General features: G+C 40.9%; 2 protein-coding genes across 3 annotated transcripts in view; one reads left to right on the top strand and one right to left on the bottom strand.

The window, feature by feature from the left end:
* The window catches only part of ADCY2 (adenylate cyclase 2), a 1,451,375-nt gene that overhangs the window by 651,228 nt on the left and 774,093 nt on the right, over nucleotides 1–26,054 (bottom strand). For both annotated transcript variants that reach the window (XM_075586169.1, XM_075586170.1), the window contains exon 4: nucleotides 10,435–10,584. In XM_075586169.1, the coding sequence (XP_075442284.1) occupies nucleotides 10,435–10,584 (150 nt within the window). The remainder of the gene's footprint in view (nucleotides 1–10,434; nucleotides 10,585–26,054) is intronic.
* On the top strand, nucleotides 11,913–15,383 carry LOC142488846 (uncharacterized). The gene is made up of 3 exons (XM_075589185.1): nucleotides 11,913–12,528; nucleotides 13,918–13,995; nucleotides 14,359–15,383. The coding sequence occupies exons 1-3, from the start codon at nucleotides 11,937–11,939 to the stop codon at nucleotides 15,381–15,383; spliced, it is 1,695 nt and encodes a 564-aa protein (XP_075445300.1). The 5' UTR covers nucleotides 11,913–11,936.

Genomic DNA, 26,054 nt, shown 5'->3' with positions numbered 1-26,054 from the left:
GATTTTCCACAAATGGATAATAGTGCAGTTGTCCATTTAAAATACTTACTGAACAATAAAGACATTAAATACATATAGCACCCTTCCATGTGCGGCTGCCACGATGAAGGCCATCCTCATCTTCATCCTGCCCATGCCCCATCCGCTTCTGCAAAACAGACACAAGAATAAAAACATCCAATGTAATGTCCCCTAACCCCTTAATCACCATAGCGGTTATTAACTGCTACAGTCATTAAGGGGTTAACCCACCATCACCCACATACCCTCCCCCACTAACCCCCCCACCCCTGAGGCCTAACCACCCTCACCCACTACCCACAGGGGAGTCCTACCAAATACCCTTGGGGCCAATACCCCCTCCCCCAGCACATACAGTACAATAATGTGCCAAATAACTATTATCCACATAAGGATAATACATTATTTGGCCATTATTAAACACATTAAATACCGTAATAAAATAAAGAAAATTCTACTAACCTCATCAATAAGAAGGCTCCGTCACCAGCATCATCCTTGGAGTCCGTTGCCAAAATAATAATTAGCCAATACATCTCAATGACATTAACATACCAATGAACCCCTTAATCACCTTATCGGGTACTAACCTCAAAGGTAATTAAGGGGTGAAGCCATCCTGCAATGGCAACACCACTTATGCATAACATCCTCAATGAACTAAAAAGCAATTTCCTACACAATTCTCATGTAATCATTCAATCTGAAGCCTCAAATGCCACTTAAAACATTGCATTTACAGTGTATACATGTAGCATAACATGTAAAGTACATGTACACGCTGCAAATCAATGTTAACAATACAATAATCCAACTCAAATAGCCTGACATCACAAGAAGTATATTATGTAAGCAAATAAAGTCACCATCAATGAATTAACATACATGAATTACATCCCTAAACAATTAAAATACCATCAATACCAATTACACAATTAACTATAGCTATCGTAACAGAGAACAAGTTCAAAACATACAAAAAAAGACACCAACAATTACAATATACTAAAGCAAGCCTCTCCATAACCTACAGTACAGCATAGAAGCCCAAAACTTACATCTCTCTAATAATGAAATACATTTAACACACATTTATGCATAGCAGCATAGCCACAATCATTTACAATACAGAAAATCAAGCTTTAACAACACTATCATTTCTTACCCTGTATGGATATATCTCTCTAGACATACATACATACATACAGTGGCAAGAAATGATATGCAATAAAAAAAAAATTAACACATGAAAAAGCAAAAAAAAACACATTAACATTAAATACATTTCTTTATTTAACTTACCATTACTTGCCCCCACCGACTCCCGTTGATCATCTTACTCACGAACCAATCCACGAACAGGAACCCATAAAATAAAAAACCATAAAATAATAAAGATTAAAATAATAAAAAACGACAATCCAGGGGTCTTCTAGTTGTAATCCATCTTCATCTGTATTCTTCTACCTTCTTCCGGGGTCTTCTTGCCATCTGGTTCCACGCCCTGGTCTTCTTTCTTCAGTAGGAGGTCCTTCCTCTTCAGCGTCTCGCTTCAAAATAAGACGACATAGGCTTTTAAAGGCCTATGACATCACATTTTCGTCATATGGTTCCCACGGCCCTGATTGAGCCGTGAAAACCATGTGTTTTGGCCGATGTAAAAAAAAATGATGACGTCACTTAAAGGCAAAGAAAGCACAGCCAATCAGAATGGCTTTGCTTCAATTGCCTTTAAGATGACCTCATGAAAAGGCACATGGCCAGACTCACATGGTACGGCAGCCAATCAGAGCGTGGGAACTCCATCCCATCTCTGATTGGCTCTAGTAGACCATGTGACAGAGGCTTGGGGAAGAACGGATATGATGTCATTGAAAGCCTGTCACATGGTACTTGAACCAATCAGAGTACATACATACAGTGGCGGCACACTTTATTCTTACCTGGCTAGTACCGCAAGCCGGGAGGTGTCCCGGCTTGCTCGTTGCTTTCCCTCGGCATGCCGCGCGTCATCGATGCGCGGTCACGCTTCATCGGGAGCGTGCGCGCACGACGCGCGTGCCCAGGGCTCCCTGAGGGAACACTGGGTTGCTCCTAATGTAGGGGATGCGGTGGGGGGCTCCGGGGGACCCGGCGGACCCGGAGAGGGGAGGGGGAAGCCCTGATCGGAGGACCGATCCTCCGAGGCTCCGGCGCGCACCCGGGAAACCTCGGCGCGCGCCCGGTTACTGTCGCGGCCGAGACCGGGCAAAGGTAAGAATAAACTCGGCCGCGACAGTATACAAGTGTCTATTAGTTATGAAAAAAGCCTACTTTTAGCCTATGATACAGTAGTAATAATCCCCTCAGAACAGGGCATTATTGGCCAGTAATGCCCTGTTCTTCTGGGATTATTACTTAAGTAATACATTGAGAGTTACCACTCATTTTTAAGCATGTCCTGGGCACAGAGTTATAACAATACATGGTTACATTAAAATAACATAGGTGGTGATTAGATAGGCAGATAATAAAGGCTGAACATCCACAGTATTAAAGCTACTGTATAAGAGGCATCATCTATGCTTGTGCAGAGCTTTAATTGAATTAGGTTGTTTGTGCTTTATGTTGCACAATGAGAAAAGTTAAAGCCTTCAGCATTATGATGATGATAACCTCTCAAGTGTATGTTATGCTGTAGTTTGTTTACACAACTGGCCAATAAAGATCAAAATGTTCTGTTTCAAATATAATCACATATGCAATTAGATAAACAAGAAGATTTGGCTGTTTGTGCTTCATGTTGAACAATGAGACAATTTAAAGCTTTAAGTAAGATATGATGATAACCTCTCAAGTGTATGTTATGCTGTAGGTTGTTTACACAACTGGCAAAGAAAGATCATCATGTTCTGATCCATATATAAATCATATATGCAATTGGAAAAACAATAAAAATCAATAGTCCTATCTGTTTAATTGTATTGTAAATTCTTGCTGTCCATCCTAACTCATTTTAAACTATGACATCTGGAAGTCTGCCTCACTTGTATTCATTCCAATGTTAACTACCGTACTTCCCATGGTATTGCCTTCTGTGACAGAACAGTCTACTGCGGCCCGTATCCACTAAAGTGTACTAAGCTTTATCGCACCTTTACTTCCATTCATACTGTATGGGAGTAAATGCGCACTAAAGCTTAGCACCTTTTTGTGGATCTGGCCCTCAGTGTATAATAGATAGCAGATGTTTTCTAATTGTATTGTAGGTCTTTATTAAATCCTAATGATTTCTATTGTTCTTCACACACTGATATTTAGAAGAACTTTTAGGGCAAATCAAGAATGAATAGAACATACAAAATTTGACACAGTCATGATTTTTTTCCCAGAAAGATAGCAGACATGAGTTGCATAGGCCTGAGACACAAATGATTGCCGCAATATTTATCAAATAAATAGCAAAAAAAATCTAGATCAGTGTTTTTTAAACAGGGTTCCTAGGTTCCCTGGGCATCACTAAAGGGTTCCCTGCAATTTTCAGGTAATTTAAAAATTGCATTTAATGTCAGACTTGCAATTAGAGAGGGTTGGGGGTTCCTTACAATACATCTGATCTCAGACACGCTATTGGACAGGGTAAGGGTTCTGTAGAAATTCACATAGGTTCCAAAAACAAAAAAAGATTGGAAACCATTGAGCTAGACCTAAAATTTTTCTTTGATGCAAATGTATTAACAGACAGATTTCAGTATAAAAAAGGTAATTTTTTTATGTCTACATTAATCCATGCTGCTCAATTTTATTTATTTTTAAATAGAGGGTTCGATTTTGTTACCTTAGTGACTCCAGGGGTTCACCCTTCAGTTTTCTGGGATTCCGGTAGCCCTTAAATCTCTGATTTAAAAATATGGCCGCCGGGTCAACACTGGCAAAAAACTGCAAACTCACTCATATCACCACTAGAAAACCATCAACTATGCCGTTGCAGCTTTCTATAAATGCTCCCGGGGGCTATATTTGTAGTTATTTTGTTTGCTTTTTAAGAAACTGCCACAAATTAACCCCTTCAGTGCCCTAATAATGTACAGCGTATGTCATGACAAGTGCCACCACTATTCTGAAGGGGGGAGCCTCCCCTTTTCTTCAAGTCCAGCGACCGGAATTCTTAAGGGATCATGTGATCCATCAGTACCGGAGGGTCATGAGGAAGTTGACAGGACCCTTGTGTGCAGAAGGGGCTGAAAGGTAATTTTACCAATAGCCAAGGGTTCTTTGGAGGTTGGAGCATCATGGTTGAACTCTGTGTATTTTAAGGTTAAAAAATATTTTTAAGAGGGATTGCTACCTTAATGTCACATGTATTGTGTTATTCTGCAGAGTTAAACAGAGTGAAACTTTTAGGCTTGACAATATTTTAGCAACAAAACCGCTTAGTATCTGTTGGAACAAACAAGTCCTGTGTCAGAAGCATATAACAGAGTGTGCATACAGGATACAATATACACTGTACACACATTCATGCACATACAATCAAGATGTTAACTACATTGTTTAGAATACAATGTATAACTTATTAATAAAGTATACAATTTTAATTTAACTAGGGATTCAAGTTTTAGGTTTTTACACCGCTAACATCATCATCTTCCATTTGTATATGTATGTATGTATGTATGTATTTATGTATAGTTTTAATTGTAGAGCTCAATCAATGTAAAATAAATACCTTGCATTTTACAGCAGTAATTCAAGTGACAAAATAATATGAGATATATGGGCCTATGCAGAGACCTGCGAGAAGCCCTATCTCGCCAGTTTTTTGGCAAATAGGCCTACAGCAATTCAGTAAATGGCGAAAAACTGGCAAGATGAGGAAAATCCGCCAGATTTTGTTTCTGGAAAAAAACTCGCCGCGCGGGTGGCGAGAAGCCATATCTCGCCAGTTTTAAAACTCGCAGTATTCTAGTAGCCCCGATCAGCATCTCGGCACTGATCGGTGCTATAAAATGGAGAGATTTTCTCCAAATCGCTCCGCCAACAAAAGTTGGCAAAAAGCTGGTGCTGAGCGGCGCGACGGGACATATAAAAAAAAAACAGGCCCTTTTCCTGCCTCGGATTGATACAGGGGGGCTCCAGAGTTGATACCCGTAATACCAGCACCGAAGCACCCCCCCATGTATCCGAAGCAGGAATAATGCATTAACAGCCCAATTCATTACCTTAGCGGTCAACCGCTAAGGCAATGAAGGGGTTAACCATCCATTACCATGCTTTGGGTGGGGAGCGGCAGTGGATTAAGGGGGTATTTTGAAATTGGGGGTGTTTATGGCTTCTGGGGGTGGGGGGAATGCGGGTAAACTGAACCCCTTCATTACCATAGCGGTTAATACCGCAACGGTCATGAAGGTGTTAAGCCCTCCTCCAGCGACCCACCCGCAACCCATAAACAACCACTGTTGGGGCGATTACACACTGCACCCATCCCTGCTAACCACAAAAAAATATATATATATACACCACTATAATAATACACCAGTAACCCCCTTCAGTTCCCTAACCGTTTTGGCATGCACAGCAATGACACTATAGGCTGGCGGTGGCCCTCGGGTGTTCCCGCAGGGGTCCCCGCTTGCCTACAGTATCAAGTCTGTGCACCCAAAATATAAGTGAAACACACATAAATACTTTGAAATAAATAATCAGAAATAGAGCCAATGTTATGTCCCCTAACAACTTAATTACCGTAGCGGTTATTAACCGCTACTGTCATTAAGGGGTTAACCCATCTTCACCCAGCACTCTGAAGGCCTAAGCACAACCCCCACTACCCACCCCCGTGAGGCATAACCACCATTACCCCCAACACACCGGGAGGACTACCCTGCACCCATAAATTTGTAGAGTGACTTCATCATTCTCTTTATATATATATATATATATATAATATTTTAAATATATCTTTATAAACATATGTAAAATATAAGTATGATTAAGCAATCTACAAAGGAATGGGAAAGGATATGCATGTAGCAATGGAAAACATCCGATCTGTAATTGACAACATCACTGCCAAATTACAAACAAAGCCAAATGGAAATAAAAACACATCTCCAAAGACAATACAGCAAGCACCTATCCAAATCAGTAAAGAGTAAATTGCAATAAAACATACAATTGAACAATGTGTACATGATGCAAATAATATTTCCTTCATGTACACAATAGCAATCAATGGTCCAAAACAAATACACGATTGAAAATAAACATTCAATATAAACAAAGCAAGTAGACAATAATAAATTACCAACACACAATTAATGCCCTTCGAAATACATTACAAGTAAATCTCAACCAAAAACCCTAATCAAGATTGTTATGCAAACACAAAACCATGGAAAAAACAAATCTATTTCTAACTAACAAGATCATACACAATCGAAATTCACCAAATAACAAACAAACAATAAACAATTAAGGCAGGGTCCCAACATATACCCATATATATATTTTTATATGTATGTATATATATATTTGGATGACGAAGCCACTGTTCAAATGAATGGGTGAAGGTTGTGTATCGGGCCAGGGTGGCTTAACCCCTTAATTACCTTTGCGGTTATTATCCGATAAGGTGATTAAGGGGTTAATTGATATCTGAATGTAATTGCAATGTATTTGCTATGTATGTTGTGGGCAACGAAAGAAAAGGATGTTGCTGGCGACGGGGGCTTCTTATTGATGAGGTCAGTAGTACTTTATTAATTTTAATATGCTAGTTAATGTGTTTAATAATCGGCAAATAATCTATTATACCTATCTGGATAATAGTTATTTTGCACAATATTGTACCTTAGGTGTTGGGGGTGGGGGGGAGGGTGTATGTATTGAATGCATAGGTCAGGTTTATTTATTTTACATTCAGGGTTTGTTCCTTTGTTCTGCATGAGACCTCTGGAGACCACCTGAGGTATCCTCGGGTATCTCACGGGTACCAGGCTGCGTGGTCCACGAGTGACACCTGCGGGGAAGAACCGGTGGCCTCATATCTGTGGGGGCACCCCGGACCCGTAGTGTGCGGGGAAGAACCGGTGGTCCCACATCTGTGGGGGCACCGCGGACCCGTAGTGAGCAGCCGTGAGTCCCCAGACCCCCGTGAAACCACCCAAGGCCCCTCAGACACCTGTGGGTCTGACCCGGGGCTCCCAGACATCCGCGGGCCTACCGTGGGGATCCAATTGTAGCCCACGGTGACCAGCGGAGACCACCTGGGGGCCATGGCGCTTGGCGGGACCCACAAACAGGCCTCCAGAACCTGTATGAAACAAGTTGCTGGTACCCTGTAGGTCTGCCAGGTGACCCGTCAGGCCTGCCGGGGACTCGCGTGGGCCTGGGGTATGAACCCTGTATGTAAAAGGATAAATCATGTATTTATGGGGGGGCACGGGGGGAGGGTAATGTATTTAATAAATAGAATAATGTTTATTGTGGGGCAGTGTATTGTTTTAATTGTGGGTACTGGGAGTGGGGGGAGGGGGTATTGGCCCCAAGGGTATGTGGGTAGGCCTCCCTTGTGGGTAGTGGGTGAGGGTGGTTAGGCCTCACATGGTGGGGGGTTAGTGGGGGAGGGTATGTAGGCCTCCCGAGTGGTGGGTGAAGGTGGGTTAACCCCTTAATGACTGTAGCGGTTATTAACCGCTATGGTGATTAAGGAGTTAGGGGACATTACATTGGATGTTTTTATTCTTGTTTCTGTTTTGCAGCAGCGGAGGGGGCATGGGCAGGATGAAGATGAGGATGGCCTTCATTGTGGCAGCCGGACATGGGTGAGTGCTATATGTATTTAATTTATTTATTGTTCTTTATGTATTTTAAATGGACAAATGCACTATTATCCATTTGTGGATAATAGTAATTGTGCCCATTACTGTATTGTATGTTGTGTATTGCAATGTTTATTGGGGGCAATTGTCCCCAATAAACATGCTATTATGCCTTAACCCCTTCATTGCCTTAGCGGCTATCCGCTATGGTAATGAAGAAGCAGTAATGTATTTTAATAATAGTGTGCGGGAGCAGGGGGTCCCCTGAGCTGAACCGCATTGATTTGTGGCTCAGGGACCCCCTGCTCATTGTACAATATTATTAAAAATACATTCATGCTGCTTCGTTACCATAGCACATAGCCGCAAAGGTAAGGAATGAGAGTTTATTGATATGTGTGTTTTATTCATACTGTAGATGTGCAGAGGGTCTCCGGAGCTGAACCGCTTTGGTTTTAGGTCCGGGGACCCCCTGCTTCCCGAGATACAGGCCACTTTATGGGGTGCCGGTATCCCTCTGCTTTGTTTACATTCCGCAGTCACGTGATCGGGACCTCAAATGCAGAGGGATACCGGCACCTCATTAGGGGGCCTGTATCTCGGGAAGCAGGGGGTACCCGAACCTGAAACCAATGCGGTTCAGCTCCGGAGACCCCCTGCACATGTACACTATGAATAAAATTTTATTTTAAATAATTTTTAATGTGCCGATGTTTGCGCAGAGAGATCGGCGGATCTCTCTCTGCTGCAGACACATCTCGGCAGGGGACGGCTTCTCGGCAGCTTCTCGCCAGGCAGCCTGTCTCGCCACAGGTTACTCGCCATTCTTTCAAATGGTGGTGGCGCATTCATTCGCCAGGGATTAGGCCCTTCCTGCATACAGCGAGGTTAACACGCCAAAAACATGGCGAATTCAAACCCTGGCGAATGCAATTTCCTGATGCTTTCTGCATAGGCCCCATAATTGGAATAAGTGCTACAGACATTATTGTAAACATTAGGAAAAGGAGTCCCTTCCCCAAAGAGCTTACAGTCTAAAGACCAGATGTACAAAGCCACATTAAATCATTAGTTATTGACACTATTTTCCCTTAGTTTAACGCATGTTCAGATAGGTAATTATAAGCAAGAACAACAGCGAGTGGAGGAAAGGAGTAACGCCACCTTTAAGAATGACCTAAATAACATCAGGTTAAATCCCTGTGCTAACCTGAATGGCCTTTAGTGAATATGCGATATAATGTGGCACAACAATAGCACTAACGGTTGAAAAAATTTAATCATACATTATTTAAAGGAGCAGCACTGGTTTAATGTTAGGTTATTCTCTTTAGCGGATAGCGTCATAAACAACCTGGCGTTAACTTGCCCTAAGTGGGGTTACAACCAATAGCAAAATAGAATTGAAGCATCATTTCCTACTGAGTTTCACCTCTTGTAGCAGCCCAGCCACAGCTAGGATACAAACGCAGTACAAGGGGAGTATGGAAACTAAAAAACAGTGCACCAATAAACACCAAATTCAAATGTGTCATAGGTGTTTTTCATTGTTAACACTGATAACAATTCAAATTATACGATTAGACTAGATCCAGGTCCACAAAAGTATATAAACGAGATACAGAATGTTTGTTATATAGACTTTCCCAAGGCCAGTGTTTTAGTTAATTCATAGAACTTTTATAAGGACTCCTATTAGCTTTCTGAAATCAGAATTGTACTCATTTTGCACAAAAGCATGTTCACAAATTGTGATATCTAATATATTCTCTAGGTAGTGATGTAGATCAAATGTCGAATTTTTAGAATATTAATCTGAGATGGTGCCAATTGTCTCATTCTTTTGCCCACACAAAAAAAAAGACATTACAGCCCATATTTACTAAGTGATGCTATTCCATAAGACATCTTCTGGTACCAGACGACACCACAGACCATTCACTTGAATGAGCTGTAAGATGTACTCTGATGCTGAAAGATGTCTTATTAAATAGCACTGCTTAGTAAATATGGGTGAATATAGTTATTTTTGCACAGCTCTTTATACAGTAAAAATATCAACTTCAGCTACGGTATGGGAGACTTGAAATGAGCATAATACACGCCATATCTAAAACATATGATCAAAAATATCAACATAATGTATGCCATTTAGTGCAACATACTATTGAATAAGCATTAGCATAATCTCTTGCTAATAAAAAAATGAAGAGAGCTACAGTATGTATTTAACTGCAAAATGTGAGTACTTACAATAGCGTTGATGCAAACTGAGGCATTTCAAACATGTTTTTCTTAAACCCAGATGCTTGAGAAGAGTTAAGCTCTACTATAAAGATTGGGACAAAAATCTCAACCAGTATGGAGAAGCAACATCACAACATATTGAATAAGAGCTTAGTACAGTACCAATGTTAAGCATCAATATATACAGTTCATTGGCAAGTAGAGAAATTGGTATAGTTCTTTGGAGCAATAAGAGGTGACACACATAATACAATAGGATATATTACATTTTTTTTTAATCTAGAGCTAGTTTACATTTTTAATCTGATAAAAGTCCCCATCTCTGAGAGCAAGAGAAAAAAAGGCATACGAGAATAGTCATTACCTGCTGACGTTTTTCAAACTCCAATTTAATGCGGGATTTCATGCAATTGCAAGTATCTTGATATGTTTGCTGTAAAGCAAGCTCCATCAGATGCTTGTGGTAAGCTCCTGCCAAGTTGCCACAGATAAAAATAATCACATTTGCCAGTATCTAGAAACAAAAGAAATCCAATAATCAGTTAATTTGTCCTGAAACATCATACCAAATTTACATCATGACATCTCTTCTAATCTTATTGTACGCAAATGACTGATACTGAGACCTGAATCAAGACTATGGGCCTCATGCAGTAAGCGACGATTATGTGAAATCGGCAAGCTTATCGATTAGTCATGTTATTGGCGTTTTTCCCTCTCCGTATGCAGTAAGTGCCGAATACATTCAAAATCAACCCGAAAACAAATCCGCCCACTCTCACGATGATGAGCCGATCACACACAGGTGTATCGGCGTGCGTGGCGGGGTGCTGTTAGGTTGCACAATCACAAATCTTGCTGAATCAGGCGAAACAAGCATGTTTTTGATTGCGCGCCATATTTAAAGGCAACGTGTACTGCTAATCATTCTCTGTGTTGTTGGGAGTGAGAGAGAGAGAGAGACGCACAGAGCTGGACGATTGAACATTTGCATATTGACTGAGAGACTTGTTGTGTATTGGGTGAGCTTTGTCCTTTGTTGTTTTGTTTACATCTTTGTCTTGTTTTATATGTGGAAGTGGGTCGTGTGATTGCCTGTACATTTATTGTCTGTTTTTTGTGAGTGCTGGAAGTATGCCCGCAAAGCGTGGGAAGAGTGATGCTGGTGGGAGTGGGAGTGCTACTCGTGGGAGTACGCGTCGGAGTGAACGTACTGTTCAGGGGAGTGATGTTGCTGGTGCACCGAGTGGTGTTGCTGGGAGTGGGAGTGCTGTTGCTGGGAGTGGGAGTGCTGTTGCTGGGAGTGGGAGTGCTGTTGCTGGGAGTGGGAGTGCTGTTGCTGGGAATGGGAGTGCTGTTGCTGGGAGTGGGAGTGCTGTTGCTGGGAGTGGGAGTGCTGTTGCTGGGAGTGGGAGTGCTGTTGCTGGGAGTGGGAGTGCTGTTGCTGGGAGTGGGAGTGCTGGTGCTAGGAGTGTGAGTGCTGGTGCTAGGAGTGTGAGTGCTGGTGCTAGGAGTGGGAGTGCTGGTGCTAGGAGTGGGAGTGCTGGTGCTGGGAGTGCTGCTGGTGGCGCAGTTGCTGATGGGGTGGATGGTGGTGGCGTGCTTGCTGGTGGCCAGCTTTTGGAGGCTCTTCCATTGGAAGAAGGAGAGTCCAGTCAGCACCAGCCAAGCTCTGACCCTAAACCTGCTCGGAAAAAACGTGTGGAGAAGCCACGTAATCCTCGCTTCAATGACCAGGAAAATAGGGCTCTTGTCACTGGCATTCTGGAGCACTATGACAGTATATATGGACATTTAGTAGGTAAGTGTAACTTTACATTTATTATTCAAATACATGTGATCCTAGGTCATCTGAGTTTTGTTCATATGCAAATATGGGTACACAATATCTTTCTATGTTCATTAGTGTGGAAACACAGCTTTTTATCATGCCTTACAAGGACAAATAAACACAGGCGGTCAATTTGCCAGAACTGCATACAATATGAATGCAACCTTGCTTACATGTATAGGTTTAGTAGTGAATGCTCATGTGCTGCACATATTACACATAAAACAGCATGTTTGCTATCACTTGGAACAGCTAGCAGTGTAGGAAACTGGTGCTTATATTATTATTCATTTACCTCATATCTTTTATATGTTTTTCAAGGGCGGACAAGTGCAGCAAGCAAAAAAGAAATGTGGGACACAATAGTCATTGGTGTCAATGCCTGTGGGAATAGTGTCAGGGACAAGTATCATTGTCGGAAAAGATTTGATGATATTAGGTCCAAATTGAAAAAGAAAATACAAGACCAACGCGTGCATGCTACTGGCACTGGAGGTGGGCCCACACCACAACGTCTCATATTGACTCCATTGGAGGAGCTGCTTCGGCCAAAATTACTTACCGTCGTCGTGGAAGGCTTGGCTGGTGACCGTGACATTGGAATTTATCCGTCACAATTTCCAGCAGGTGATAAATATTACTGTACTAGGCGTGTCGTTGCTTACAGTTATTTTGCATATTTACACTGCTTTTTATACTGTCTTCACAATATAAGCATACCTGCATCTATATATGTATATGTCTGATTCTGTATATATATATCTCAAAATAGACATATATGTAGTAGTCCTACTAAAAGCAGTAACTAATATAGCACGTGCCATTGCGTGCTCATTTACATGTGAATTCCCAAAATGCATAGCTGCAGTGGAAGCAATTGATGGTGGGCGAAGATGGGGAACAACAGGGTAGTACACGTGTAACACATGTTCATGAGAAATTATTAGTAGCTACAGGTACAGAACAGAAATATGTATCATATTATTGTGTATTTTATTGATTTTACTCCGACAAACATGACATTACTGCCTATTTTAAGCATGCATCAAAGAAATTGCATGTAACGGCCTACAAACATCACTGGCACTAACACATCTATAGTTGCTTATGAAAAGGTCCATTTTTGCTTTATGTCATATACAGACAGCATAATGAGGCACACGTATCATATGTTATGTCATTGTTTTCATAACTTAAACACTGCAGATGACTACTTAGCTCATCTACCATTGTGTTAAAGCAGCTGCAATTAATATCTCATCACAGCATACACTTCAACAGAGGGGGTGGGGTTCAGCACACACACTAATTACAGCCTCATTTCACGGTCAACTTAGTTCACACCATTTGCACCTGTTTCAAGTCATTGAAAGGTGTGGCTGATTAGGCTTTTTGGGGAAGGGAATACCTTTCTTACAACCTGAATAGCACAACTGAAGTTAATCACACTCATTGGAAAGCTTAACTCTAGCTACTAAATGCCCCAACAACTCATTACTTATCAAAGCGTACGTCACACATTAGTTCACTCATATCTATAGTTGAACTACTATGAAAGACACATTATCACACACTGCATGTGTTGTCTTGTTGAGTCACAGCCACATTCAGGTGTGCCACATCTTCGATTAATGTACCACACATATCCTCTACCAAAAACAACACTTTTTGCAATATGACCACCTTCATGATAACCATTGTGAATGGTCATCTCATGATAGTTATGTACATTATGATACTGATATCACTACACAACATATGATTTTTATGTACTCATTTAATCTATTTATCCTCACGCATTACTGCAGAAACATAGTATGTTGTATGTTAGGGAACTCAAAAATTCTAAGTACACAGGCATGTACAGTGTTATTACAACTATTTATGTTCACTTTCACACACATTTTCGGTTAAGGAACTGATGTTGTTAGTTAATCATAAATACAGAACATACAATAAGTGTTTGTTCAATATTTACACATGTAAATGTAAAACTTATGTTATTGTTATATATAGTTGCCCCTGGAGGACATGTGTCACCTGAGATGGAACAAGTGTCTTCACCTGGGTCAGCCAGCTCAACACTACTAGAAGGTGAGTGTATCATTTGCTGGCCATATAATATGTGCTCTTCTATATGTTATGTTGTCATGTGCATTATTTGTTTTGCACATCTTCTTTAAATAGGATTACTTAGTGTCAGTGAAAATTAAGTGTAAGGCAACATGTATTGTGTTAGTGATGTTAATTATCATGTAGGACTTCTGAGTTTAGAGCAACTTTTCATTCATTCATATTTCATACTGAGTCCAAACATTATTCGTAAGTCAAGGTAGTTTTTAATGAGGTTATAAAACGTATGCTAACATGTTAGGTGTTACTTAGGACACAGTACAATTACATAGTAACACAGCATACATTAACATGCCATTTAATAATGTGTACATTTCTTTTTAGAACATCATGGTGATGAGGATGATGAGTATGATGAGGATGACGCCACAGAAGAGACTGAAATACAATCATGTGACCATGAAGAGGTGCCAATAGAAACTGTTGTACCGCCAAATCGTCCATCAACTTCCACATACGATGCAATTGTAGCTTCAGAGGGAAAAATAGTGGACGCAGAAAATCGTCGCCATTCAGACATGATGACAGTGCTGGAAAGGATGATTGGACTGCAGGAAGAAACAGTATCACAATTGGCACATCTCCACAGAGTCTTCATTGAAGTGCCTAAACAGTTGCAAAAAATCAACACCTCATTCGAAGCATTAGTTGTTCAGCAAACACAAGCTAATTACTGGAGAATGACTAATGTACCACAATTCAACACCTCCCAGCCAGGATCTGTTCATGCAGGTCAGTTTTCACCACATTCATCTGAGATTCATTCACCAGGCCCAAATGTTACCGGTCAAGTAGCAGACATTGCTGTGCAGGTTCCTGATGACATCCTACCGCTGCCATCTGTACAAATTCAGCAGCAGACACCTACAAAGGAGGCGACAAAAACAAAACAAGACACACATGAAACAGACCAACCATCACTTGTGCAGTGTCTACCAACTTGCTCACATGTGTCACTGGGCACAAGCCCTGTCCGTGAACAGTCACTACCCAAAAGCCCTGTAGGTGAGTCGCTGCCCAAAAGCCCTGTAGGTGAATCGCTGCCCAAAAGCCCTGTAGGTGAATCACTGCCCACAAGCCCTGTAGGTGAGTCACTGGCCACAAGCCCTGTAGGTGAATCACTGCCCACAAGCCCTGTAGGTGAGTCACTGGCCACAAGCCCTGTAGGTGAGTCACTGGCCACAAGCCCCGTAGGTGAACAGTCACTGGCCACAAGCCCTGCCCGTGAAGTGCCAGAGGCCACTCAAAGTGGCTCTGTTGTGCCTAAAGTTGGTGGCAAAAGAAAAAGGAAAATTCAAGAGACAACAAGCAGGCCTGTTACTCGCTCGCAAAAGGAACAAAAAAAATAAATGTTATAATTCAGAAAATATGTGTTTGGCCTTGTTTTGTTGACTTCAGATTATCTAATTACTATTGTATGTATGCTGAAGACTGTGTTGTTTCCAAACTTTCAACTATGTTCTTGTACACGTGAAGTTTTGGAAATGTTAACACTCATAATTAATTGTGTTATAAATATTTATGTTGTAATCGTCTGTTCAGTAATGGTCCACCAGGAGCCAGTTGCTAAGTTTAGAGAAGCTGCCATTGACTTTGCAGCAAAACATTGCATTTGGGTGTGTTAATTGATGTAAGAATTGCATATGCATATTAGTCACATGCAATTATTAAAACACCTAAGTAAGTGCAAACATCTTTCTTGTACGTGTACAGCAGGATTATGTGTAAATTATTACTTACCTTTGCCTTGCTTGGCCATTGTAATTTTGTCCTTTAATCAGTTGTGTGTTCGTTTCTATAACATCTCAGAATGTATAATAATATATATACACACACACACACACACACACTGAGTGAGTGTGAGTGTGAGTGTGAGTGTGTGAGTGTGTATATATATATATATATATGTATATATGTGTATATATATATGTATATATGTGTATATATATATATATATGTATATATGTGTGTATATATATGTATATATGTGTATATATGTGTATATATGTGTATATATATATATATATATATATATATATATATATATATATATAGTACTATATAAACTGGTATACACAAACTAATACACTTCATGCTTCCTTGTGAAAGCACACTATTTTAATAATACAGGCCTAATGTTTGAGAAATATCCTAAGTATGAGACTCTAACAGTATTGTGCTTAAACAAATGTTTATTACTTAATTCAATCATGTTTCTCACCATTTAAATAGGTTTCATACAAGGTATACTTAATGCCATCAATGTTGTGTGTACTCCTGCAATATAAAAAAACAAAAAAAATATTATATATAAATATATATATATTTTTATAAGAGATATATTATATATATATATATATATATATATATATATATATATATATATATATATATATATATATATACACACGTATTTAAACTCATGCAGACAGGGAGTTAACCAGACTTTCACATACACACAGAAATGTAAGCGGGGAAAAAACATTTCTTTTTGCAGGTGTGTTTTTACTGATATGCCTGGCTAAGAAATATTTTCACACACTGGTCTTTGTTAGTTTTCAAAAAAACACTATGTGAACGCATTCACAGTCTAGGGATGTTTTTCACAAACGAGATAAAAGAAGGAGAAATGTTTCTCCCACAGTCCCATATCACGAACCACAACTGTTAACCCAATTAGACAACCAAATCCAATTGGCGTTTGAAATAAGGAGTCAAAGTAGTTACTTTTGTTGACCTTGACAAGGAAAAACAGGAGTTTGTTAGCCATTCAGCACATTCATTTTGATGAGCAAATAACACAGACCTGCACACAGCTTTTGTGCTACTCAGACATGGCTGATGAATTCGTTAACAATATTAATCCCCTTTTAGGGTATAAGTACATGATCTGTGAAGCCATCTTGAACAGTCGCGGACAGAAAGCAAGCACACGCCAAATCGATGATTTCATTCGAGCAAAATATCCTTATTACCAAGACCGTAAGCATGCACGGAATTTTAATTCCTCAATAAGATTCACTTTATCAAGTAATGACTTTTTTGAACGTGACCAGGATAAGCTACAACACACCTATGGTTTCTGGAAGATTGCCCCGGAAAAACAATTTATCCTGAAAGACGGCACTTATATTGTCGTGAAAGGCATATTTATTCCTAATGGCAATAGCAATGTATCCGCTACTACTGATCCGTTTGAATCGATACGTGCTGCAATATCTGCAGCCTCCATTCCTGAAACCCACATTGTACAAGAACAAAAGTACTATGATTATGTACCAAGCCTTTCAGCTGAAATTGCATTGGAATGGGAACCGGAAGAAATGAACCTACCTCCCGACCAATTATTTGAAGAAAGCAGTGGCGATTCCTATGAGCGCATCCTGGAGGAGATATGTGCCATACTGGATTCAGCGGTTGGGTTAAGCGTGGATGAAAATGGCTTGCATTTCTGGAGCGACCAGTTGCAGCCAGGCGAAGAGTTAATTCTAGAAGAATGGTAAATATAACAATCGTTATGCGTTGACTCTGCGTTTAAATTTTTTTTTTTTTTGTAACCACCATTTTCACTTTCAATGCGTGGATACAGCGTAACATTGCAGACTGCATAACATGTAGCGATCACAAACAAATTGTTTCCTAATACAATATAGTAGGACCTGAAAGAGTAGTACACATTGCTGACGGAATAAATATACGTACTTTCCTATCCCTTTAAACATATTAGCAACATTTTACCATTACTCTAACACATACCTGTTTTGTTATCATGCAACATCTACAACATTGAAAACCGGGTCCACCACGTATGACGTGGGACCCTTGTCATGGGCCAAGGCGTCCTTAAAAAGGATTAGTGATGTAAGTCCCGCCCCCAAGCGACGTGCGCGCCTCAAAGCCTATTGGCTGTCATGTTTTGTTATAGTAACGGTAACTGCAGTGTGTGATGCGTGCGGCTCAGTGTTTGTAGGCGTACCCTGGGCGTTAGCCGAATGTTAATTGAGTGGGAGGAGTGTTAGCGTGCGTTTCACGCTGGCTTAACATGACGTCACACGTATTGCATTTGCGCATTGTGTTATCGGCCGTGCTTTCTGTTCAAACACGTCTGTTTAAAAAGAATACAGATGTACTCGTTTAGAACGAATGTAGTTTCGTCTTCATTGTATTTGAAATAAAGATGTTATGTTTACTGGTATTTTCAACATGCATTGAACGCACAACGTACGCTTTGTTTTGCGCATGCGCTAACAGTTAGTGGAGCCAAGCGTGAAGTGCGTGCGCACACAAAGATGTGCGCGCACATCTTTCAGTATACAGGCAACGTTCACTTCTTATACATAGTTATGCCTGCTACAAATTTAAAGAAACATTACATACTGATGAACAGTTTTACTTCTAACATATAAGTGACTGACGTGTGTATCTACACAATCATATAGAGCTGCGTAACGCGTTGTCACGGATGCATATCTAGTAAGGTGCCATCTTTGACCATCATGTGTTTGCTGTATTTCAGAGATGTCGGGGAAGATACAATCGGATCAATGTATGATTTCAGAAGAGTCTACCTTTATATGAGATGATTGTGAGGAGGAGCCACCGACTACTATACTACATATGGAACTAATTTTATATTGCTTGCAGCGCTTATTAACAAACAATTAAAAATGTGATACCCTTATGCCTATATTGCATAAGCACTTAATTAACATAAAGATGTTGCAAAAGAGTGCCTCATGAATTTTTATTGAGTGTTCTTTAATGACTACTAACATTTTATGACATGGTGTGTTTTATATATAACAACCATTCCCACTCTGCTAACACATTTGTGTATTCTAATATGTAATGGAACGTATGACTGTCGAAACTATGTAACAATAATAATAATAATATGAGCATGTTCATGTATAGGGCTGCTAGTTGTACGCAGCGATTTACAGACACATGTTTCAGCCTGAGGTCCCTGGCCCGTGGAACGTACAAATGTTTTTTTGCCGCATGAGGCACAGGGAGATAAAGTGACTTGGCCAAGGTCACAAGGAGCCCACACCGGGAATTGAACCAGACTCCCCTGCTTCAAACTATCAGTGCCAGTGTGTGTCTTTACTCAGTGAGCCACTCCTTCTCCCAATGTAAAGGACACTTACAACCAAGTAGCCATTTATTTTTAAAATCTCTTGTTACATGGGTATGTAGATAAAATGGTTTGGGACTGTAGCAAATAATGTTACTGGCCAGATGTTATGGTCCCCTCCAATGCATGATGTTCTGAATATGACATTACCATCATGTTATGAAGTACGTTTCTGTGTATATTTCATTAACCTAACTAACTATAGTTTACTGTGTTTATTAATCGTTTAGAAATACATAGTATAGTCAATATGATGATATAAGCTACCATAATAAAGCTGGTGTTATCATTTGTCGGTGTTATACATGGATCCTACACCAATTGATAGAGACACAAACAGTTGTCTTAAAAAGTGTGTCTATGCTAGTGATGAATGTGCTCCCGTAAGTAAACAAATAAGTACAGTTATCCCCTTTTCTCCAACCACCTCTATATTACATTAATGGAAATTATAAGGAAACATACATAAAATGTGATGAAATGTGAGTAATCATTTTGTAATACAATGCACATGAAAGCTCAAGAGTAGCTAAATGCATATACATGATACAGAAAGTACATATATGTAACATTTGTGTTTAAACCAATATGTTGGGTTTTTAGTTCCAATAATTATAGGAAGATTGAGGTAGCCACATCTTATGAGAGATGTCAGCAAATATACATACCATGATCAGTCATACTGGAGATATACCTATAATGCAAAGGAACAATATATAAATTGCAAACATTGACATGCCATCTTCAGTACCGTAAACAACACAGCAAAGTGTGTATTTGGTGTTAAATGTACAACACCATGTATATTTCATGACATTCAAAATGTAAATCAGCCTGGTGTACACATCATATGGATGTACATGTTACACTGCACCAATAACATTGTATGTAAGCATACTAGAAGCATGAATGATTATGGGCATAATATGTGTTTTGTCTTAGCATAAGGAATAACACAATGCTACAATATTATTGCTTTGTTACCCAAGTTGTATTCACATACACACAACTAAAGTACAATTGAAGAGGGATTATATAACCTGTGCAACAATAACATACCGGTGCCACATCCCTTTGTGCACACAGCAGAGAAAAGAAAGGTGTGCAACCCATATTCATCTGTGTCCTAACAGAAGGTTATATAAAGAAACATTATTGTTAATATAACATAATTAAACTATAAAAGTAGTACTAGGAACATATGAGTTTGTACTTACAAGAAAAAAATGAATTGATGAGATTCTGTCGTGTCTGGCCACCACTGGCTGTTTGTTCATTTTCAGCAGCTACATGGGTGGGATGCTCGTCTACCAAAGCCTCAGCTAGGTCTGACTGTACATTGTGCCTGAGTGCAACATTGTGCAAAATGCAACAGGCAAGGATAATATCAGACACTTTTTGAGGCTTGTATAGAAGAGCCCCACCAGTTCTGTCCAGACACCTAAACCTGGTCTTGAGTAGGCCAAATGTCCTCTCTATAACAGATCTTGTAGATATATGGGCTGCATTGTACCTGTCCTCTGCTTCAGTTTGAGGGTTTAGCACCGGAGTCAAGAGCCACGGCCTAATTCCGTATCCTGAGTCACCTATAATGAATGGAGCACACATAAGCTGACATTAGTGATCAAATTGTACAATGCCAACATTCCTAAATCAACATGTGTTTTGTGTTAGAACATGTAAATATGTACTCACCCAGCAGCCAACCAGGTTCAAAATGTCCCTCTTCGAACGCATGGAAGACTGAAGAGTTCCTCAGGATAGAGGAATCGTGACTGGAACCAGGGAACTTGGGTACCACATGCATTATCCTCATCGTCGCATCACATACCACCTGTACATTGAGTGAATGGTAGTGCTTCCGATTGCGGTACACATGCTCACTCTGACTAGGTGCAATCAAAGCAACATGTGTGCAATCGATTGCACCCAGCACACATGGTATCCCTGCTATATTATAAAAGCCAGTCCTGACTTCCAGCCACTCTGTCGCCTCTGTAGGAAAATGAATATAATTCCTAGCGCGTCTATTGAGTGCATAGAGAAACTGGGTCAAGGCCCGCGAGAATGTAGATTGCGAGACCCCGCCCACTATGCCCACAGTTGTCTGGTATGACGCGGAAGCAAGATAATGTAATGAGCACAGCATTTTAACAAGCCCAGGGACTGCACGACCTCTGGCTGTGAAAAAATCTAAATCCCCCCTTATCTCCTCATAAAGAGCTAAGATTGCTGCTGAACTCAAACGATAGCGACTTACAATCTCCTCCTCACTCATCCCATCTAACAGGGTTCTCTCCCTGTACAGACGCGGACGAGGCACAAGTTGTCTCCTCTGTCTTCTCCTCTGATCTCCTGTCCCTCTACCTGTCCCTCGGCCTGTCCCTCTCCCTGTCCCTGTCGTATCCGCGTCACTGTCACTGTCCCTCGGTGTGTCCCTACCTTGCCCTATATGATTCTCTTGATCATCAAGCATGTCATAGAAAAGAATGTTCCTGCGTCTCCTAAACATTCGCAACATTTTGAAATGAGTAGCTGTGAATGAGCAGGTAATGTGCGTCCTTTAAATAGGTATGTGATGATGTCAGGTGACATAGTAAAATGCAAGGTGTTACATTAACATAATAAAGTACTTCTGTGGCAAGCTGTGTGCACTTGTTGTTCTAAGTATTTGTTGTGTGTATTCTGCAGGGAATGATGATATTTGGCAATGATGTGACGTGAAGCTTTGTACAAAGATTGCTTGCAAATAAATAGTTGCATGTGCAATGCATGTAACACTTGTGAACGCAAGAGTCAGTCATGTAATGAGACAAAAAGGCTGAGATTGACGTGGGAAAAGTTTTGTGTAACATGTGTAATTATCCATGTTATTGTGACATGTTGGCAACAATGAATAGTCGTGTGCATATGCATGCATTTGTGTAAGGAGGATAGTTGGTATAGAATGAGTTTACAAGGTGTCCCAATGATGAATTACTGTACATGTGTGTATAAGTTAGGTTGAAGTGCTTGTAATGCTACGGTTACAATGTAAACATGCAATGTGATTGAGCGTCCAATAAGTGACGTCATGAAAATAGGGAGGACCCAAAAGTATATGTAAACATGAGAATACAGATGTACATGAACGTTTAAAGATGCATGTCACATTACAAGCATTGTGTAATGTAAAGGAAGATGAATATACTGTGTATGTGTGACATGTGTGACATGTGTGACATCATGTAAATAATTGTCGCTGAGTTGAGTAAAATGTGTGATATGATGTGAGGTTCTCCTTTAAGAGTGTAGTATAGTATTTTCCCTTGCCACATCATCACATGATGAGTAATGTGACCCGCAAATGCTGAAAACATGTAAAAGTCGAATGTTATGCAAATAAGACACATCAGCTGTGACACAATGCAGGGAATGCCCCCACACTGTAATGCAAATCCCCCTTGTATTGTGAGCAATGAAACGTAAACAGTACTATACTGTTATACGTCCCCGCTCCATTGACTTCCATTGATGTACAGAAGATTTTTTTTTTCTAAGTGCCGTTCCGGCAGCCTTAGCGATCGTTCTCCCGTCCAAAATGCCAACTTTAGTTGGCGGGAGAAATCGGCCATAACATCTCAATTTCGTAGTGCCGATCAGCCCCGATAAGCTGTTTTTTTTTGTTGAATCCAGCCGATTTAAAAAAGTGGCGATCAGTGTCGAAAACAGGCTTATCGGCAGGCGACTGGCCATAACCAAATTATCGGCTCCGAAACCTGGCGATATGAAGCACTTATCGGCGCTTACTGAATCTCAAACCCAATTTTGGCTATAACATGGCCATATTTCCCTTATCAACGCTTACTGCATGAGGCCCTATGTCTTTATGTCCTTTATGTATAATACAAGTGCACCATTAACCCCTATACTGCAAGGAGGCTTAATATGTAATTATACAATTATTATATAGTTGAAGTTGTGTCGTTGCACTATGACATAAGACACAATATACAGACACCCATTTAAACTGAGGAAGAGTTTAAATATTGGGTTTTAGATATCATCAGTAAATAAATCATGTTTTTCTAATTGTAGATACCCACAGTTTAGATGTGTAACATACTGTTAAATGTGACAAGAATAAGATCCCCATTGTCTCGTCACATAGCATACTTCAGTTCAAGTCACAGTTTGTTGGTGTTGTCTGCTGATTATACAGTTCTGTTCCAGCGCAACTCTAATTCTGTACTTTTAAAGCAAACCATGTATGAGAGAAATTAGCAGACTTGACGTGTTAATTTTCTTTATGGATTGATGAAAACCTGGGTATTGAGAACTGCAGGGACCAAGTGAGGAGCTAATTGGGGGAAGAAGAGGGCCGAAGAAATTAAAACTTGGTACGTTTTAAACAACATTCCAGACTTTCACAATTCAGTATCTTAAAAAAATCACAAGCAGGAAAGGAGTTGAACAAAAACATTCCGGTCTTTTTAGATGCATTGCTTTAAAAAGTTCTTAGCGTATTGTGGATTCCTCTGAAAGCAAGGGACAAATCCGTGAGAACATTTTTGTCCTTAGAACCATTTTCACGTTAGCTCATGCCTTCCTACTGTAAATGAAATAGAGTGTATTTAGTATTTGGTAAGATATTTCCTCTACGCGCCCTAAGCAACAAAACCTTCACAGTAAAAAATGTGCTTATACCCATTTTTTACTGTGACCGTGGGATGGAGATTAAGAAGGAGCACCCGAAAAAAAAGATATATTAGTAATGAATGCAGGCAGGGAGCCCGGTTCATACATGCTAATGACTCAATTCTAAACAGAAAGCCTAACATTACCAAAACGTATACATTATAATAATGGATGTTGAATTGAATAGATACCTTAGTATAAATTATTATGTAATGTTGTTCTGAAGACAAGTATAAAATAAATAAAAATCATTAACAATATTTTTTAAAATATGGTCTTAGTGTACCCAATGGAGGAGTGAATAGGTAATACTCAACACAACTAGTCACATATTTAACTTGAACAGGTACAATGATTCCTGAATATTTACTGTGTTGTACATGACAGCTAGTACTCCTCCAATGTTTGTATAATGAAATGTATTGTTTGTGAAAAACAATAAAAAAAAAAAAAAAAAAATATGGTCTTACCATGTCAAAATAATGTTTTTTTCCTACCCTTTTAAAGTAAATTACAACAGTACTGTACATTGAGCTAAAAAAAAATACTTTAAAAGTAAGTATGGTCGAGAGGCGGAGCCTGGGAGCTGTGGTGCATGGATGCTTGATAACTGAGCTCCAGCCCGTCAGTGCAAACAATTAACTAAATATCAGCATTTTTGGCACGAAAATTTACAAAAAGACACCCTCAAGTATCTGAACAGCGGGGGGATGCCGCTGACCACACGAAGAGTCACTTCAGTAGCAAGCTACTTCCATAAAACTCCTTGCAAGTCCCCTGCAGCAATGGCGACGGGTGGGAAAAGCAAGGAGAGCAGGGACAAGGACAGACCTCCCCCTAATTGCCCAACGACGAGACGGACATGGACACACAACTGGGGGCTAACAGACCACCCTCAGGAGCTGGAGACCAGGAGTGGGCCAGGGTTAAGGACATAAAAGAATCATGTGGGGAGATGAGTACATTTTTCAAGTCTGAACTATGGGCCCTGCGCAAAGACCTGGATGCCCTGGGAGAACGGACCAACACATTGGAGGTAAAATCAGACGAATCTATATCAGCCCTGCAGCAAACTAAAGCTGAGGTCGCCTCCCTGTCGGCCCAGGTGCGGGAGATGGGGGACAGGAGAAACAACCTCCATATCAGGGGGGTGCCGGAAGCTGTAACAGATCCAGAGGACTTCATCACACGCTGGGTTGAACACCTAATCCCAGACGGATCTGAAACAGATAGACACCTGGATAGGTGCCATAGGGCGCTCCGCTCCCGCCCCCAACAAGGGGACCCCCCCAGAGACATTATTGTCCGTTTCCATTTTTTTAAAACGAAGGAAACCATATCCCAAAAGACCAGGAACCAAAAGTATACTGAATTTGACGAGGTCCAGTTCCAAGTATTTCAAGATCTAGCCCCAGCTACGTTAGCCAGGAGGAGGAATTTATGGCCGGTCACAAAAGTGCTGCGAGACAACACCATAAATTATCGCTGGCTATTCCCCTTCGCTCTGCTTGTGATAAAAAATGGCACCCCACATACCTTAAAAAGACCAGAGGATGGTGACGCTTTTCTGCACAGGTTGGGCCTTGAGCGGTCTTCGGGGTCCCATGGGTCCTCCCCACGTGCTTCCTCAAGGGGGGGAGGCTCCGGTGACCTCCTGGAGAAGGGCTGGTTCCGTGGTCGCCCCCCCAAAGCTAAAAGCTAGAGACTGATCCACGTCGGCCAAACCTGTACCATACCCCGATGGCCAAAGAAGACACTCCTGTGAAGCTGAGCTACCCCTGACTTGCCTAGAGAAGACATCACTACAGCCCTGGTCGGAAGGCCCAGAATTCAGACGAGACGCCGGGAGGCGTCGTCATGGATGTACCTGGCGATCCGTCGCGGATTTTGGAAGGGCGGCAATCTTTCCTCCTTCTTCCTTCTGGGCTGAGCGGGAACCTCCGAGGAGTGGCGCGGACCCAGTGGCCGCACCTCCGACATGATTGACAGCCACCTCCAAGATGGCGGCCACCCTTCTTCTTCTGGTCCCGCCCCCTCTGCTTCCGGCGTCCAGCGTTGGCGGGGGGACAAGAAGGCAGGGGGGACAAGAAGGCAGGGGGGGACAAGAAGGAAGGGGGGGATAAGAAGGCAGGGGGGGACAAGAAGGCAGGGGGGGCAAGAAGGCAGGGGAGGACAAGAAGTCAGGGGGGGCAAGAAGGCAGGGGGA

This window comes from Ascaphus truei, chromosome 2 (genome assembly GCF_040206685.1).
Source record: "Ascaphus truei isolate aAscTru1 chromosome 2, aAscTru1.hap1, whole genome shotgun sequence".
NCBI classification, from domain to species: Eukaryota; Metazoa; Chordata; class Amphibia; order Anura; family Ascaphidae; genus Ascaphus; species Ascaphus truei.
This window is presented reverse-complemented; position numbering and strand designations above follow the sequence as displayed.